At 36.3% G+C, this 18,158-nt stretch overlaps 1 protein-coding gene across 2 annotated transcripts in view; it reads right to left on the reverse strand.

Moving 5' to 3' along the window:
• The window catches only part of CSMD1 (CUB and Sushi multiple domains 1), a 1,260,625-nt gene that overhangs the window by 187,643 nt on the left and 1,054,824 nt on the right, over positions 1-18,158 (reverse strand). For both annotated transcript variants that reach the window (XM_068937332.1, XM_068937331.1), the window contains exons 34-37: positions 11,266-11,469; positions 9,989-10,113; positions 9,281-9,377; positions 3,351-3,455 (exon numbers count right to left, since the gene is read on the reverse strand). In XM_068937332.1, coding sequence (XP_068793433.1) covers positions 3,351-3,455; positions 9,281-9,377; positions 9,989-10,113; positions 11,266-11,469 — 531 coding nt within the window. The remainder of the gene's footprint in view (positions 1-3,350; positions 3,456-9,280; positions 9,378-9,988; positions 10,114-11,265; positions 11,470-18,158) is intronic.

Below are 18,158 nucleotides of genomic sequence, written 5' to 3' on the forward strand. Positions count from 1 at the left end.
GATTTGGTTAGATAGTAAGGTGAACATAAGCCAGCAGTGCGTCCTTGCAGCAGAGTCAGTAGATCAAGGCAAAGCATTATCACCCTCTATTGAGTAACTGTTTGATCACATCCAGAATACTGTGTCCAGTTTTTGTTCCCCCAAGTACAAGGATGATAATAAACTCATGAGTTAATTGGAAGGTCACTGAGATGTTTGGAAGCTGGAACACTTGGCCTGTAAGGAGAGTCTGCAAGAGCTTGGCTTGTTTAGCCTGGAGAAGAGACAGCTTTGGGGGGAATCATCAGCAAGGCAGAGCCATTCTCTTCACAGCTATGCATGGTAGGAGGACAAGAGACAACAGAGAGAAGTTGAAACAAGAGACATTCAGTGTGGGTATAAGGAGAAACTCATTTCTCAAATGACCAGCTGAAACTCAGAGCAACTCTAAGGACACGGGTATAACAAAAATAACTTTTTCTTCACCCTAAGTAACCTTATTGGCATAAAATTTGGAAAAAAACTGAAATATAAAACCAATATAATCAAAAACAAACTGCTTATTAACTTTTAACAACTTTCAATTTTCTCTTCAAACGACAGACCTCTTAGAGTTACACTGCTGTATGTTAAAAATTTAAGATATAGAAAAAAAAATCACATAAAATTAACCTGAGAGGAAACACTGGAGGCTAGGATTTTTTCCCCACTGTTCATATCCTTAAATGTGCTGCAAGGTTATGGTTTCATCATTTGGATTGTTTTCTCTCCGTATGCATCACTGTACCTCAACTTCGACAATAGGTGATGGACACCTTAACACTACCTCATCTACTACCTCTGATAATTAAAGTATATTTCTTAGATTCAGTAGATGGGGGCTTGCATCTCTTCTTGTTGAGTAGAGAATTCAACCTAGACCTCCCCTATTCCGTAACAGTGCTCTAACCATTGAGTCATCACCAGTAACATGCTTCTGAAAGAAAAAAGAATCAACTTTATTCAACTATTTATAAGTAAATATAAAATAATTTTAAATACTCTCAGAAGAGAGATCCAGGATAAAAAAATATGCCATTTTCTCATGCCTGACCGCATAAACTATAGAGCAGGGTGGAAGTTCAAACACTTTTGCATGTTCTGAATTCTCTTTCAGCTACCAACTCAGTTTCAGCTAAGTATGGATAATTTTAAGATTGTCCTTCTAAGGTGTTTGATTCTGTCAGTGATAAGGGCATTAGCTTTAAATACTGGATTCTACTTTAAAGTGTGGTTACTGCCATTATGTGATTTGTAGATGCCTGAATCAATCACTGTATCTGCTCCTAATGACTTAGATGGTTTCAGCTGAATGTGTATTTTACTCTTGTGAGGGAAATAATAAAAGGGAGTATTAAAAGTAACACAATTGTCAAAAGGAAGGATGTGTAGTGTAACATGATTAGATCAAATCAAAAGAGTACAGAAGGGTGAAGATCTCTGGATCATATGTAAGAAAAAATATTTGATGATCTATGAAAAGAAGACTGGAGAAGAAAATCAGAAGACCAATTAGATGCTGTATTTAGAAATATAATTTGCTTAGGAAATAAAAATAATTTCTACATGCTCAGTTTAAGAAAATCTATTTCATAGTAATACACTTGTGTTGCCAAATTCGAAAGCACCATTAATAAGACAAAACTATGCTCATTTTCACTCCCAAAATATTAAAATGTCTTCCCTATCAATGATGGCACCTTAAGAAATGATGGAAAGATGGTGCAAGAGGTAAAAAGGCAAACTACTTTGCCTGTCTAACAGGACAAGAGGCAATGAGCGTGAACTGAACCACAGGCAGTTCCATCTCAACATGAGGAAAAACTTCTTTCGTCTGAGGGTGACAGAGCACTGGCACAGGTTGCCCAGAGAGGTTGCGGAGTCTCCTTCCCTGGAAATATTCAAAACCTGCCTGGACGCAATCCTGGGAAATATTGTCTAGAGGACCCTGCTTGAGCAGGGAGGCTAGACTAGATGATCTCCAGAGGCCCCTTCCAACCTCAACCATTCTGTGATTCTGTGATACTAAAAAAAAGTGTGTCAAAATTCTAAAACACTATCTGTATAAATAACATTCATATTCTTAGTCTACATCATCTTTAGAATGATCACATTGAAAAAAAATTACAATATACTTGCATATAAATGCTCACAATAACAAGAAACTTAATGAAAATGTGAGATTATCTTACAGATTATGTTTAGTTTAAAATATTTGTCATCAGGTGAAAATCTGCTCTCTCAAATGTGTGTATATATTTATATTTTATACAATTTTTAATCACAATTCTAAATACTGCTTATTAAAGACCACCCACGTGTGGGTGGGCACTCATGTCCACTTCTTAAAAAGATGACTATTTTAAGTCATAAAGACATGAATGCATAAAATATATAACAAAACCTCTTTTTCAAGAAAATTTTTAAATTTCATTTTGCAAGAAAGCAAAGAATATTCATATTTGAAAACTAAGGAGGATTTACTGTGTGGTGTTAATCACAGTATTAACTCATTGTATTGTAATCACAGTATTAACTCATCCTCATATTTATTTTTAAAAGATAAGAATATTCTTAGTGATAAGTATTTCCAATTAAAAGGAATACAATACCAGCATGTAAAGAATTTACTACCGTTTTATTGCATTAAACATTTTTGAGAGAGGAAATAATGAGCTGAATTAAACATAATTATGTGAGGTCATCTACTGAAGTTTTCTACAACACCACATCTCTGTATTTTAGAACTAAATTGCTCACAAAACAGGAAAAATATGAAAGTTTGATCTACTGAAGAATTTGCCATCAACCATCTTAGATTCTTTTGCTCATACCACCAATGATTTATGAAGAGAACTCTAATGTCTTCTTATAGCTCTAGGATTATTTTGCTCTTTGTTATAATTATAGCAATTTGGTGAAAGAAAGGATTTGATTGGAAGAAAGGAAAAATATATGCATGAATGAATAAAAAAAATTATCTGTTCTGTTTTTATGCATTCACAATGGTAAAATTAGCCATTACATTGTTAGTTATCTAAATTGCAGAACAAAGTTGAGACAAATGGAAATATTTTTAAATATACTTAAAAATCACATTGTTAAAATATTGTCCTGAATTGTCAGGTTGACTTGGTTTATGTTTCTAAATTGTGAAATCTGACTTTTGCTAATTTCAAATCTACCTTTGTTTAAAAGTTCAATGTAAAAGATATCATTTTTATCAGGGTCATGATGATTAGAGCTTGGTAGTTAAGGAGGAAAAAAATCATGACCTCTCTCTTTCCCCTTCCATTTTTCCTGAAAAAGATTCAAAAAAGAAGCAGTCTTACTTTTGTATTCCAGGTGAAAACCAGCTGCTGCCACACTAATGTCAGAATGGAAATGCAGATAAAGCTGATTGGAGGTGCTATTCAACAATGCTGGCACAGTTGTACCTGGAAGAATAAAAGTAGTGAAATACACTGTAGCATGGTGATTTTTAAAGAGAAGATATATGCAGAGTTTTATACTGAATAGACACAACCAAGACTAAATCAGACAGGCTCATTTTCTTCTCATTATGTGCATGGAAATCTCAAACATTCTGCTATGTTTTCTCCTGAAGCTGCAAGAAAATTTTGATTACTGTCGTGATACTAAGTGGCTATGTAAGTATAATCAACCTAGATCCTATCACGTTTAGATGAAACCCTGCTGACTTCAACAGAAAAAAATTACACAAGTAAAGAATTTGATTATGAGATCAAGCTCAACTGTCATTTGACTTCTTCCTACCTGTATAAAAAACAGTAGCACTAAATGAAACAGTTTACACCTTTTCTCTGTGTCCTCTTCATGTCTTCTTCCCACAATAACATCACAACCACTCATTCTAACTCTGAGGGTATTCAGAAACAGGAAATGAAGATGCAAGTGCAACACATTTCAAAAAAAGACACACTCCCCAAACAAAAATAAAAAACACTAGCTTTATCTAGCTAATCCAAATAACAATAGCTAACTTGCAGTGTCACTGACTTCAGCATGTGCTACCCAACAAGCTTATCATTAACCTGGACACATTTGTGGTCATTAGCATTGCTAAGTTTGACACTGTATTTTCTTTGTTGCCACAGGACTACCATGTAACTCGTGTTCTACAGTCTAAGGCTGGCACATTTACTCAGGCTAAAAAGTCCATCATTTTGTGTGTATGCCCTTAAAGATTGCATCAAGTGGCTCATGAACTTCAACAGTGGTTGCATAAGAAATATTTACATTTCTTGTGGGGCATTTGCTTCTTCTATAGTAACTGTAAGCAGGCTAGAAACAAGCTTTAAAATCAGGCTTGTAAAGAAACACTAGAAAAAAAATCTTCATAATTCTACAGTCCTAAGCAGGAAAAGGTAAGAACTCATTAAGCTAAAACTGCATTAAACAAAATCTTGATATAAATGGTGAGGAGCTAAAAAGATAATAAAATGGACTTGATAAACTGCAGCCCTTCAAGGAAGGTTTCACTGACACAGAAGCTTCAAGTATGAAAATTCAGAGATAATACAGAATAATCATGTCACACAATATTCACAGTGGAATACCAAAAAAAAAAAAAAAAAAAAAAACCCTAACAACAGTAAAGCATCTTCTAGGAGGGAAGAGGTTTCACAGTACCCATACATAATTTGAAGTACATTTAAGGATGATTAAGGTGCCCGCCTCAGCACAGGTAAGGATGTTGAGTCAGAATGAATACCCTCTTCATTTTACAAAATTGCTCTTCTAGCAGTTCTGCTCACTTCTATATGTACTTTTATTCCTTTGTAGGATGTGCTAACATTTAACACATATCCTATTGTACAGTGAGGAAACCTGAGCCTAGAGTTTTTAGTTCTCAGAATTGCCACATTCAATGGCATAGCCAAAAGAAATTTCACTGATAGCTTGTCAACCTCTGCTTCTTATGGGATCAGGCATATTGAGGAGGGAAGGTAAGTTTCACTACGCTGACCAGCTGCAATGTCAGTGTGTGCTAGTTGCCTGTACTCTCTTTATTGTTAATGGGGAGAAACAGTACTTCAAGGGCAGAAGTAGGAGATTTTATGAGTAATAGCTTAAATGTGAATATTTACATGGCAGACATCTAACATTCAGATGGATACCAGAGTCTGATTCACATCTCAATTTCTTGAAAAAAGGAAGCTCTCCTAGAAGGCACTATATGTGGATTTATCTCCTGAAAGGTTTAAAAGGGAATGGGTCTTCTATTTGTGAATTAATGCTTTATTATGATATTATTGTGGAAAATTATGTCCGCTCTCACTTTCAAGCTTCAGCAATGATAACAGAGAGCAATATGCCTCATTCCAGGGATGAGTACTATTGTGTACATGTGAAAGACTGTCTAGATATCTAAGAAACTTCTAGGCCAAAACGGGAAACTAATGGTCATGTTACGCATTTATCGGGTTAGCACAGCCCCAGAGTATGGATCATTTGGCAATAAAATTCTTCCTAAATTTCACTATCATCATAACAGTAGATTCTCCAGATATCAACCTTAATGACCGCTCCATTTGTATGTTTTCTCAGCATATGTCTGAGTATATATACGTATGTAAAGGAATGTCAGGTATTACCTGCATTTCTGATTTTGAATGGAGCTGTAGCTGTAGCTAGTCACATTTTTTCAGATTTGAATATACAATAGTCAAGTGAAGCACCAGTCCTAAACTAGCAATTCTAAACTGCTGCTTTTTTTGTCTTGTTTCAACTTCAGCGCTTGTTTCTCTGTATTATTAAAAAGACTTCTCATTTAGGTTCAGATTTACACACTCAGGAGCTTCATCTAATGCTCCCGGGGCAAAAGCAGTATGTTTGTCAAGAATATCCTCTCAGTCAGCTGCTACATCTACAGCCTTCCCTAAGGAGTCCACTGTGGACTTAGCTTTGGCATATTAGTGAATGACTTTCTGTCCTTTGGTCCAAGGAACTTCCACTCTGTCCCAATGCCTGACACAGTGGGCAGCACAACATATTTACAAACACTATTGGCATGCCTGACAGTTACACAAGTGTTATAAATATTTCTCAATTTCTGGCTCAATAGGCAGGCCCCCTGTAGGAACTGCAATTACTGAGTTATAAGTACCTAGTATCTCTAAATCCAGTTAACAATTTTGTAGACTTATAAATGCAGGCTTTAGAAGAAAGAAAAAATATTCTTGGATGGAAGATGCCCATACTGGACTGAAGAACTGGAAGACACTACAGCTTTTAAGGACAAGTATAGAAGATGAGACACTGGTAAACATCATAAATCTAATCTGATTGTCATTTTATGAAACTTTTACTGTAATGCTGTATTTCTAAATAAACTGACATCCTTTTTGAAAGCAGAACGCTCATCAAAAACAAGGAAACCTAAATCACAATTCAAAGTATGAAGTATAGCTCCTTGTCTCTAGGAGAAAAAGTAATGCCAGTTTTGGCAAATTTGCAGAAGATATCAAGTAAACTTCTATTCTGTTTTGAAAAACAGTGACCTTCCCAGCTGAGAGAGTTAAGAGATTGAGAGTCAATCTCTTAAAACAATGTTCTAATTTAAGAAAATTATTTTCCAGGAATACGGTTATTATGCAACCCTGGAAATTATTCTGTTCATTGTAAAATAGATCAGTAATGATATGAAAAGAATTAACTTTCTCTCTCTCCCATTAATGATCCTGTTCCATTCAAACATTTGGAAAGGCAACCAAGCTTCATTCACGAACCAAAAATCTGCAATACCTATCTTTAGTCTGCAAATGGTATTGCTTGTATACAGCAAGTGTTGTATACAATATTTTGGTGATCTTTTTTTTAAAGGCAATGTTATTTTCACTTGACCATGAGCCACCAGCTCTATTTTGATGAACCAGTAACACCGAAAACAAACAAAATACATAGTATTCCAATCACTCTGAATACTTGTGGGCACTATAAAAGATACTGTCTAGTGTGGCCCACAAAATCTACTCTTAAAAAGAAACAGTTTGACCACCAAAAGGCATCATCTGTCAATATTAGACAGGAACAGGAAATTTCTCCTTCCCATCCCACAAAAATAGGCTTTGAGAGGGCTCCTGATGGTGTTCAGTACATCAGTCATATCTACAGCAGCATCTTGTCAGGATGGCTGCATCAGAATCCTTGTATTCTGCCACCAGGAAGCCCGTGCACCAGATATCTTTACGTCTGGTAATAGGTGGTCTAAGGACTCTATCACAGCTTGTTTACAAAGCCTCTGTCACCTTCCCCTAAAACAGCATCCTCACATCTGAAACATTACTGTAGTATAAGCCAAAAAAAAAAAAAAAGAAAAAAGAAAACCCTGATAATGCTGCTGTTCTCTGATAGATGATGACCCACAGGATTAATCAGCCCTGTCTCCCCCTGCTCCGCCTGGAGCTCCCTCCTCCAGCCCCATCTCTGCCCAGCCCGGGGCTGTCAGTCACCGCCCCGCAACGCTGCAGCGGTGCCGGCTCCAGCCCGGCCACAGCCCTTGCCTTGCCTGGGCTCGGGAACCTCGACCTCCATCCCGGCCCCAAGCCGTGGTGGCGCCTGATGCTCCCTAGGGCTGGGGCTGGGGCTGCCCTCGGGGCCCTGCTCCCTCAGGGTGGCGGGACAGGCCTCCGCCACCAGCACTGGCCCTGCCCTGGCACCAGCCCCAGGAGCCGCCAGCCGTTCAGCGCCCTGACACAAACGAAATGGTATAGTTATCTACCTCCATGACATTCTGCAAAGCTAACAAACTCCACTGGCTTCACCTACCCCGAACAGCTCTCTTGTAATGATTAGCAGCACAGCTTATAAGTTCTGAGTACTTAGATGTATAACTATGCATTTTGAATGCGTATTTAGAAGACAGCTGAATTTTAGAGAGTGAATCAGCACAATCTGAAAACAATGCAAGATTTACTGAGAAAGAAATGACATCTACTGAATTTTATTACCTACGAAATTATACCTGAAAGACAGAATTCTGTTGCAGCCTCACATTTTAGGTTTGGCTTTGAGGGCAGCAGATTTCATGTCATGTTTAAATACTCTTTGTTACACCTTTCCTACACATGAAAGTGTTCTTCATATTAAGTCTGACATTCATTATATAAAAGACATAAATCTACAAATAAAGCTGTGCTACTCTATCTCCAGTGAAATGTCTGTAATACAAAAAAAATTGTCTTCTTCAGTTTTCCTGGGAATTAGGAAGCAAGGTGACATATTTTCAATTTAGAGTAGCAGAGTATTTTGAGCCATGAGTGTTGCCAAATGGAATGTTGTTAAATGAATCATTTGATCAGTTCTTTATCCAACACATCAAAAAAATGTGTCACACATTTAAATTGTCAAAAGCTGATTCCATGATCACTGTGTTGCTTGTTGCCAGTTTAATATACAGCATAATTATTAGCATTTAACATAAAACGTTATAGCATTATAAGTAAATGTTTAAATGCAACTTAAAATAATTTAATTAAATATCCAATTAAATCATGTGAGGTTTATTTTTTTATTTGATCATTTATTCCCTTATGTAATCCAATACTCACCTGTACTTTAAAAGTTCGTAAAGTCACTAGAAAAGCAAAATTCTACAAAACGCTGTAGCTATACCACAATCAGATCAGGCTTGTGATAGATATGATGAGTCTGGGAAATAATTCATCACTTACTCTTACATGAATTTTCTGTTCCTCTTAGCCTGGTTTATAGAATATGCTCTTTCTATAAAAATTATTTTATAAAAAAGGAGTAGAACTATATTTATCTAATATACATGTGAAAAAACAAATGACATGGTTTATTATGTTGTAATTGAAATGTTTGCTTCATCCTTTTCCTGGGGATGAGAGGCTTACGAGGATAAGCTAAGTCAAAGTTATCAAAGGAAGTTCTGTGAATGTCAGTACCAGTTTATGTCAGCACACGCTTTTTACTAGAGGGGTATGTAAGATGAAAGAAAAGGGGAAACTTCTAAAAAGTAGAAGCACCCACACCCCACTAATAAAAACTAAACATATCAGTGTCATTTTCGCTTCTGAAAATCTCTCTTTGGATATTTATGTTGACAAATTTGCAGCACTTACAACTTCCTACCCAAAATGAGACAGCTACCTAATGATACAATGAAAGATTCCATACAAATATACTTTTTGTGGATACGTGTGAGCATACGTGCACATCTTCTCTCGTACAACTATATATAGCCCTGTATGTTTAAATCAAAGCACATCCTTACCTGAAAAGCTCCCAAGGCGCGGTGCTGTCATATCTCCACCATCATATATTTCAAGTGAATCCCAATTATGTTCCGTGGCAAAGCTGATGACCTGGATCTGTAAAACACCACACCTGAGAATTTTTAAAATCAACTAATCCTATGTATTTTGAAATGTTCTAAAAATAGCAGAATAAAAGAAGAATATGTCCCAAAAAAAATATAAACAAGCAGATCAAAGCAAAAATAGCTGAGTGAAAAATACCCACTTTTAAAGTTGTCTAAACTGTTACAAAGTATGAACACGACACCAGGCAAATGATGCTTTTGCATATATGTTGTATGATTATGACTAATTACTCAAAGTGTAAATGGGAAGATAATCAAGACAGTTCCAGACCTCTCAAGAGCCTCAGTGAAATCCTAGCAGCAAGGGTTGGTATTGCAAGTCAGCTTAAAGGATCAGGACCTGTTTTCAATATTCTACACTGTTAAAAGACAAAGCTGCTTGTTACCTATTTCTCATTCATGTCCTCTAGGGAATAGATAAATAAAGCTAACCAGTGAACAACACTGAGAAAAACAAAGCACAAACGTTTCAAGTAGCCAAGTAAATAATCCAACTGATTGATTGCTCTTTTCTCACACTGCTAAAAGAAAAAAATATTTACTTTTAAAACCAAACCAGAAAATACTTGATATTCCATGTTTGGCAGAAGGTGGACTTGCCTGAATACCTGATCCTTCAGTCACTATGATTTTCCACACACAATTCAAGCTGTTACCATAAGGTTCAGGGTAACCTGGTGATAAAATAGTACCTCTTCGTTCAGTAAAATTCCCACTACACGGCACTGAAAGAAAGTATTATCACGAATTAATACAATACCTGAAACAATTAAGAGAACAGAAAAGTAATAATATTTTTTATTAATAAGCTAATGTTCATAACTCTCTTTTGTAACATAAACAGTTGTTCGGGGGGGAGGGTATAGCATAAATAGGCTTTAAGCAATGATCTGAACTTTAGAAAGCAATTTTGTTTTCTAAAATATATCAAGAACACCCAGTATGAGAAACCACCTGCATAAATAAACAACCCAGAAGTGAATTTCATTTTGGGTACATGTTAGAACAGCCTAGCAGCATAGCCTAGAATCATGTCCTACTTGAGAGTAACAACGAACAACTGTAAAGGCATAACATTAAACACAATCATCATTAAACTGCCAGAAATCATCTGAACTTACCCACAGTCTAAAATAGTTCTAATACTGGACCTAGCTGGTAACAGTGTGGTATGTTACATATATTTACCATATGCATCATTACTTCCTTAAGGTTCAAGAAAACAGAACTAAACTAAACAGAAAACGAAATACATAAAAACCAGGTAACCTACATTTATTCTTAGAAAATGCGAACTATAGTATAAATTCCCATGAATAGCAATGAATTTTTGATATAAATCTAAGGAGGGGGAGAAAAGAACCTTTTAATAACATTTACAAATAAATCTAAAGTACTAAACATTATCCCATTGGATGCTTGGTGACAACCTGAAGCAAATTAGCTATATGTAACAATGCTGTCATTATTTATTTTATATTAAGCCTCTACTTGAAAAAGGAAATCATCATCCTATGTGTGATAGAAAGATATAACAAATACTGTATAATACAACATGGATAGACACTTCTGGAGAACTAAACATTATCTTGTATTTCAAGCTGTAGATGAGTCATGAAAATAATAAATGTTCAAGAAAACGGGTATCACACTTGTTCATATAATCTAAGTTATTATACACAACACTATACTGCCTACCAACCAGCTGGTACTTAATTACTTTTTGATATGGAAAACTGCTCTTGTAAATTGAGCATGACTGGTATTAATCTAAGAAGAGTGAATATATGTGTTAAATACTATTTTTTGAAACAGTTCCTGAATTATGATTCAGAGACATGTGTGACAGAACAGATGACTTAAATGCAACTGCTTACCTACGCAGCTTGGTACTGTGTCATTCCACTGAGCTAAGGCATTCGGCACAGATCGACATCGGATAGCTTTTGAGCCTTGTAGCAGATAGCCAGGGCTACATTCAAATCGAACAACAGAACCTGCTGAGAACTCAGAGCCAATTCTCCTTCCATGCCGCGGCTCTGGAACTGAGCTACACTGCGTATCACTTGTGCGTGGAACAGCTGCATAAATAGAAGAAAAAAAAAGATGCCATGAACCCAAATGACAGTAATCATCTGAAAAATAAATAGGCCACTAAGCATGCACAGTTTCTTATAGGATAGAGCTTAATTTTACTTGTTCCATTTGCTTGTTCCACTCCGTCATCTTAAAAGAATGGCCTAACATTTTCATTGCTGTTAGCCAGTTTGGGCTGTGGGCTGTGACCAGGTACAGAATGTGACAGGAACGCTTCTTTCCCATGTGAACACGACAGCAGCGTGGAGAACAAGTGACTAGAATCATGTCCGTAGGCATGAGAGAACCAGTGGTTTTTTTTAACTATGCTATTTACTGACAGGATATCAATTCCTATCACCTACTTTACTTATTAAATATAGAAGCTTTGGCTTCTCCTTGGAATAACAGAGTATTACGCTGTAGATAATCAGAATAAAAGCAATGTATTACTATAGCATTGTTTATCATATTGGACAATAGACAGAAATATCAATGTCGCCCTAAAGGCCCTTTAAATATTTACACTGGACAACAATTATTTTTACTAGTAATTTCTGAGAATTCATAAACCTGATGTGATACGAGAACGTTTGAAAGACTCTAAGCAACATGTAAAGGGCAAAATAACAAAAGTTCATCAGAAGCCTACGGTTTTATTTTCCCTTTGACTATCTTGTTTATGACCACTTCTGTATAATAAGCAGGTTTTTTGTAGTTACTGACTCATTTGGGGGTTTTAGCATTGTGAACCTCTATGTGTACCGAGGTTGTTGTTCTCTCCACATTTTGTTTTACAGTTAGACAGTAAATGCTACAATTTAAAAACTGATGTAAAGATATATATATATACAGGTAGAAAAAAATCGATAGAAGTATCATTTGTGCTACAATATCGCCTATGGTTTATATTATAATAAAACAAATGTACATAGAAACAATCTAATTAAATACAAGAGAGTCAAGTTCAGCAGCTTTGTTTGATCAGTTTGGTTTCTTCAAGAAATAGTTTCAGGGGATTACTGCATCTAGATATGAGTAAGTGGCACTGTGAAAACTGATTGCCGTTTGGCTCTTAATACAGACATAGAATGGCACAGAAAAAAGTAATTTAAAAAATGAGGTTCAGACTTTCTTTTTGGCAGTCTCAAACATGATGTTTCACTCCTACTACCATATTTTAAGACTAGCACACACAAAGCTACATATTTCATTCTATTTTAGAACCTTAAGGGTTTTTTTTTCTGGTTTGTAACAGCAAATAACAATATTCACCTCCATTAATGTGCATACACATGCAACATACGCACCAAGTGTGTACCTGGCCAGTGGCTCCCTGGTTGCTAAGCAGGGCAGAAGACATTTGGAGCTTAAATATATTTATTTTCCTATTATTAACTTTATGTTTTTCTCATCTCTTGAACTGTCATTTACTCTGCTCAAAATTAAAATTGCTGAAGCACAGCTGTTTTAAGCACTGGCAGGTTTTCTAGAAGTTCACATTTGTTTTGAAGTTGAATATAGAACATTAATTAAAATCAGTCCTATAGCTAACATGAACTATACAACACATTTTATGCAACACTATGCAACAACATTGGAAATTCTCATTTATTATTATATTAACATTATGTTCTATCAGTTTTCTGTATTTCTATTGGGAACAACAGTTAAGCTTATGCAAGTATTGTTGAGTGCAGAGAAAAGCTTTTTAAAAGAAGATTACAAATATTAGGTACTAGTGATAACAATACATGCAATTTTTATCAGTACATAGTGGATTGATTTGCCAGATTAGGTCATACAAATAAACTAGCATACTTTCTTCTGAATCATTAGGGTGGATGGATGTAAAAGATTCAAACTTTTAGCACTGAAAGCCTAAGCAAGCTATAGAAAGAAACAGTCCAAGGTAGACTTAACACATTTCTCGAATGAGTTACACAACAGTCTACCAAAAAGCAAAAGCTGATGAATTTTCCAAATTTTGAAAAGGTTAAATACTTTAAATAGTATAAACAAACCACTTCCCTTTAATTAAATGTAATACATTTCATTGTTTAAATAAATAGGATTTTGTGATTAAGATTTCAACAGTACCTCATATCATCTAGCTGTTCCGTGATATAACTTGTTAAAAGTATTTTTTTTTTCCCTTCAAACAGAAAAAAAGAAATACTACCAAATACAATTTTATTTAGTGTATCTTTGATTATTTGTGACTAGGTTGACCTCATATATGCAGTTCTGACCATGGCAGGTAATTGTTCTGCCCTAGCAGGAGGATAATGAGCAAACTCTACTTCAAAGACTTCACACAGTCACAGTTCTCCCTGACCATGATCTGCAGACCAGATGCAGTCTACCAGGTCAATTCATCTGATCTGGCCTGCTCTTTTTTGTCCTCCTCTCTTCGGCTTAATTGCCTCTTCTCTTTCTAATGGGCTATTGTACAACAACTATTTTATTTCATTTTTTTTTTATATATATAATGACTGTATGTACATCCAGTTACATGACTGTCATATGATTAGAGCTGCAGCTTCTACCATGTGACCAAGCATGAATCCATCCCACGGTGGAGGGTGCTTAGTCAGTAGTGGAGTTTTGGCCATGAGATGAATAATTTCCAATCCTGTGATAGCAAAAGGTTCAATATGTTCTTGCAGCCAAAACAGCTTTGACCCAAGGAATTTATACTTAATTTAATTTATTACCAGTTAACACAAACTTCTAATCACTGACTGAGAAAAAAGAAGACATACACAATCAAACAATCTTTTAGGAAAAAACCCTTTTTTTGCCCCTCCCCAGGCTTAGCTTCGGTCAAATACCTATCCTCTCCCTTTCTTCTCTCGATTTTCTTGGATTGCACACAGTCCATCCCAGTTCCTCCAGTGAGATCACAGGCAGCGCAGGTCATATGCACTCTTTCTGCTTCTTGGTTTCTTTCTATCCCTCTTTGTTTCTTCCTGTTCTCCTCTGCTGCACTTTGCTTAGTACTCATTTTCTTTCCTGCTTGTTGCTTCTTCTTGTTTTCTTGACCCTCTGTTTCTTAGTGTCCTTGCTCCAGCATGTCGCCTGAGGGACACAGTACCTCAAAGCTGTCCATGCTCAGTAAAGGTCTTCCATGGGCCGCCATCCCCTCAGAGGTGTTTGCACTCCAGCGTGGGTCACCCACAGGCAGCAGCCCCTTTAGAGGTGCAATCCCTTTGGCCACCCCTTGGAAGTGCCTCCTTCCAAGAGTGTGCCTCCAGCAGTTCCCTCCCACAGCACCTCCAGCAGCATGTCCCCAGCAGTGTCTCTGGCCTCAAGCAGCTGCCACTCTCTTTCTTCAATATGTTTGAGCAGGGGGGGCTGTGTCCTCTGACTAGCTGAAGTTTTGGCACACGATAGGTTGTTCACAGCAGTTCCAAAGAAAGCTGGCTGCAGCTGGCACAGAGCAGTTCATGACCGCTTCCCACACTGGTCACCCTTGCAGCCCCCTGCATTACATATATGTAGCCCTTAGTTGTCCCCCTAAGAAGTTATATGACCTGTCCTGAATGAAAATTTCAGCATTACTCCTATTTTCATTCACTGGGTAGAAGAGAGGCATTTGTGATACTACAGCCTTTCTCTTTTTATTTTTTTATCCACTTCCTCATAAGGGAGGAAGTTTCAGGAGAAAGTCTTTGCTCACATTCTCTAACCTTCATCTGGAGTCCACAGCTGGAGAATCCCTCCAACAGCTGTGCAGAGGAACCTTTGTAAGAATTAGATTGAAGAACAGCCTAAAATTGTCAGAAATCACAGCTCGACATTTGCATGTGTGTGGTTGCAATCCAAACAGATTTTTTCTGTAACTATCATTTTTAGCACCCCTAAACAAACAAAGGACGTCAAACCATCTTGTTCTATTATAGTACTGCCTCAAGAAAGTTTTCTTCTGTGAGCAAGCCATCTCTGCCACTATTGCAAAGGTAGGGATGGTTTACTAACACTTTTAAATCTGTTTATATAGCAGAAGTACCACTACGTTCTTCCTTCCATTTCCAAACTATAGGCTATGAGAATAGCCAGTAAACAAAACATCCATGGCAGCTACAAAAATCCACTGCAGGTGTTGTATCAGATTATCCCATTGCCAGCAGGAAACACTCAGTGCCATGTTAAAATTGACACCTTGCTCAGAATTCTTCCACAGTATTTATTAATACCCTATTAATGCTTACAGTGACTAATGCTGAAGATGCACAAACAAATCACCAGTCATTTGGATAAGAGGCATAATTTAATTTTTTCCTGTTTTAAGGTGAATTATCTTAAGAATAGACATAATGCAAGCCAGATATAACATCAAAGCAAGGTACCCCCAGATAAAAATAGGGTTTAAAATGGAGTTTAAGGATGAAGCACTAATCTATGGCAAAATGCAGTACAGTTTCAAACAAATTCCAGGACATGTATTGTAAATGCAGGACATAATACGTCATGGGAATACATATGGAAAATAACACTTACAGACTTTACTCTGCTCTCTAATAACAATCAGCAGTAAGCATGTAGTTATGTATTTTCTTCCTGTCCCAGATTTGATCAATTTAGTTGTTAAATCATATTCTTCCTTTATTCTTGTTTCACTTTGTATTTTTTCCTACAATCTTTCCTCATCCTAGTATGCTAAGTTTCATAATAATCCTCTTTAAAATTTAATTTGACCTCCTAAACTAATTCATATATTTGCATGGAAGAGTAAGTAAAGGAAGGCAAGCATCAAAAACCCATAAATTGTAGGGTGCTACAAAGGTCATTCCAAAGTATTACTTTGCTTTTTAGGGAAAGAACTGTCTGTGTTGCTGCAGTGTAAGCTATATAAAATTGTGTGCTGTCATCTCTCAGGTGACAACATAAAAGGAAAACAAGCGTAAGACAAATCTGAAAAAAAACATTCTCAATCTTCTTAAGTGTGACTGTTTGTACATAATATCTCAGCATACCTAACCCTAATATTCTGAAAGAGTGGGTATTCATGCAGTCTGGTATTACACATGCTCTTTATCCATTGTATGAAAAATAAGGAAATGCGGTCATCTGAGAAAAAGAAATGAAACCACAGATGAGATATACAGCTAAAAATAAGTTTTCCAGAAAATGGCATTGCAAAAGCCATTAAACCTGAATAAAAAGCTACAAACCTCATCTGTTGCTCGCTCAGACCAGAATTTGAAATAATGTAATCTATAACCTTTTTCCACCCTAGCCTTCCTTCTAGCTTTTGCCTACAGTGTTGGCAATCTAGACTTCTCAAGCTGTATCTCAGAGACATTCTCTTTTCTATAGTAATTATCCTCCCTCTTTTAGTAAATGTTTCATACTGCTGTGAAACAAAATTGAAATCAGCCCAGTGGAAAAGTGAACAGGGAAGAAGGTCAACCTGGAATAGAGGGTGATAAATAAAATGACTGACTTTGCAGGACAGATTGGTATGTTCATTGAGAGAGTGGATGCTATTCTCCAGAGTATTTAAAAGGCTAGCAAGCAGGCACTACTGGAAATGTGATCATATATTTCATAAGATGAGAGAAAATTTTCACAATGAGATAGCTTATTAATTAAAAACCATTAATTCATTAAGCAAAAGAAATGTGTATTAAATTAAGCTCCTAAGACATGTTTCAAAACATATACAGAAATGGATAGTCAAATAGTGTGGTACAAGTGTAGTACTTGATTCATTTTGTGATGGTGCAGAAAACATTTCTTATTTCTCAAAATCTATTTCTTACTGTTACTAAAAAATATTTGTAGTCCAGATAAGTGACTGAAACGAAGCATATCATTGTGTATACCTGGAGAGTTATTCTTTTGCAGCAATATGTATATATATATGTACATATTATATATATATATATATGTTTGTATCAATATATATACAATTAATAGAACTGAGGCTTTGCATCACAGTCAAAACACAGTAACCCAGTTAAAAATAACTGAACACTAGGCATATGAGAAACAAATAAAAACAGTGAGATTGAAAGGTGTATTTCACATGCAAATAGCTGATAGTAAGAATTCAAATGCTGAAAGCTGTTCTCTAATTACATAAATTTGTAGGCTATCAATTCCCCCTCTTTTTATCATTAACTGTGATAACGGTAAATTTAAATGCAAGTGATGCTTTTGATTTATAAAGAAGGCAGGCGCTGACATTCTCAGCTATATCCAAAGTAGAAGGTAGAGTCATGGTGAAACTTTTCTACAAAAACAGAAATAAGAAGGCTTGCAAACACTACCCAGAAAAGGCTTGAATAGTCCCTACCAAGTCCTTACAGCTATGGAAACATTTCTGACATGAGACAGTCCTTTCCATTAAATCATTCTGTCAAGCCATGACTGTGCTCTAATGTAAAAGAACCCTAATATTGAAAAAAAAAAAAAAAAAAAGAAAGGAAAATGCACAGTGACAATATTATTTAAAACTCTCCAAAACTATTTTTATACTTCAGTCAAGTTGAAAAGCTAGTATATATTAAACCACAGTGTTTGATGGCTGCCTTATCAAGCCTACTGGGTATGCAGGCACTGCATCTAGTGGACTGCCCAGAGGCCCCTTCAGGACTGAATTTGCTGCCTGTACTTGCCATGAATCTGCAAGTACTGCTCCAGATGTGACCAGAATACATCCTCTAAAGCATACTGATCAACTCTG

This window comes from Struthio camelus, chromosome 3 (assembly GCF_040807025.1).
Source record: "Struthio camelus isolate bStrCam1 chromosome 3, bStrCam1.hap1, whole genome shotgun sequence".
Classification (NCBI taxonomy): Eukaryota; Metazoa; Chordata; class Aves; order Struthioniformes; family Struthionidae; genus Struthio; species Struthio camelus.